The 1,405-nt window shown below is 49.5% G+C and overlaps 1 protein-coding gene across 1 annotated transcript; it reads left to right on the forward strand.

Moving 5' to 3' along the window:
- The first annotated feature begins 398 nt into the window (after positions 1-398).
- Positions 399-1,405, forward strand: H257_19519 (hypothetical protein). Its single transcript, XM_009848659.1, has 4 exons — positions 399-520; positions 583-803; positions 854-898; positions 966-1,405. The coding sequence occupies exons 1-4, from the start codon at positions 430-432 to the stop codon at positions 1,401-1,403; spliced, it is 795 nt and encodes a 264-aa protein (XP_009846961.1). The 5' UTR covers positions 399-429; the 3' UTR covers positions 1,404-1,405.

Consider the following 1,405-nt stretch of genomic DNA (forward strand, 5'->3'; position numbering starts at 1 on the left):
AATCCATTGGGCACTCATTCATTCGAATGGGCACGTCATTCAATCCAATGGTATATCAACCGAATCCATCGAGAAAATGTCCAAGTCAATTGAAAAATGGTGTATTAATAGTAATAGTTATTCCAACTTTTGGAAAAGTACCTTGCGTCCTTGAAGTAGGTAGGTCATTGGAACGATGAAACATGCATACAAATCTTACGATTGAAATATCATCTTTGATTGGGTGAATGGTAGTCACGACCACTTAATTCGTTATCATTTAAACATAAATCTTCATTTCTATTGATTAATTGTATTAAAGTATATTAAAATAGTGCATGACATCATGCATTTCGTCGTTTGGTAGAGGACGTATCGGCTGACGTTCGCATGTCATAGTGCTTGAATATTAGGCATTTTTCGTTTTAGCAAGGTGACGGAAGGGCGACGATGCCTTTGCTGCGTGTCAAGGTCGTGTCTGCGAGCAAGTTGCTTGCCTTGGACAGCAACACCTTTGGTGGGGGACCTTCGTCGGATCCATGTACGTCTAGCAACCCTGCCATGCAGTCCATTCCATGTGTGATCACGCCCGCCGTGTCTTAGATGTGCGCTTGACATGCGGGACCGAGACGGCCAAGACGAAAGAAGTGAAAAAGTCGTTGAACCCTCAATGGCACGAAGAATTTCGGTTCGGGGAAGCAGTTCTCCTCGATGTGTCAACGGCGTCGTTGCACTTTCGCGTCAAGGACCACAACGTGCTCGGCCCGGCTGAAGATCTCGGGGAGGTCACCGTGGCGTTGGAACCTCTCCTGCCGAGTCAATGGGTGCGCTCTCTTTTCAAGCATGAACAAATCAAGTCATCATGACCTTGTAGAACAAACTGACGTTGCCGCTGGAAACCCACACGAGTATGAAAAAGGTAGGAGCACTCCTCCATGTGACCCAATATACTTCCACCACACTTCACAATTTCAAAACTTCCGCAGGCGGCCAGCGGGGAGTTGGTTGTGGAGATTTTCTTGGACCCGACGCAAGGCGTGGGGACCGCGGCCCTTCCCCCGTTGAGTCATGCGCCGAGCAGTACCTCGGACGAATCGACTTCCGCGGACAGTCCAGAGGCCGCTGCGGTCGAAGGCGACGGCTCTGCCGCTCCAGCTGCTTCACCTCCCGCACCGTGGACGTTCAACGTCCTCGCTGTGAGCGTGCTGGAAGGCAAAGGATTGAAAGCGCTCGACGGCGACGGCGCCGACTCCACCAGCGATCCTTTCGTGACGCTCACGCTGGGGGACGACATATCAGCCAAGCCGCTCAAAACCAAGGTCCATTCATATCGCTCTTTTCACCCAAATGTGGACTGTTGGTTGATTTTGCCAAGCCATTTGATAAAATTTAAGCCTGTACAAACTATGCAATACAACATGTAGAA

This window comes from Aphanomyces astaci (assembly GCF_000520075.1).
Source record: "Aphanomyces astaci strain APO3 unplaced genomic scaffold supercont1.725, whole genome shotgun sequence".
Taxonomy (NCBI): Eukaryota; Oomycota; class Saprolegniomycetes; order Saprolegniales; family Verrucalvaceae; genus Aphanomyces; species Aphanomyces astaci.

Coding starts and splice junctions, on each gene's coding strand:
- H257_19519 (XM_009848659.1), top strand. CDS start 430: ATGCCTTTGCTGCGTGTCAAGGTCGTGTCTGCGAGCAAGTTGCTTGCC. Junction 804..853: donor CTCTCCTGCCGAGTCAATGG/GTGCGCTCTCTT, acceptor ATGACCTTGTAG/AACAAACTGACGTTGCCGCT. Junction 899..965: donor CCCACACGAGTATGAAAAAG/GTAGGAGCACTC, acceptor AAACTTCCGCAG/GCGGCCAGCGGGGAGTTGGT.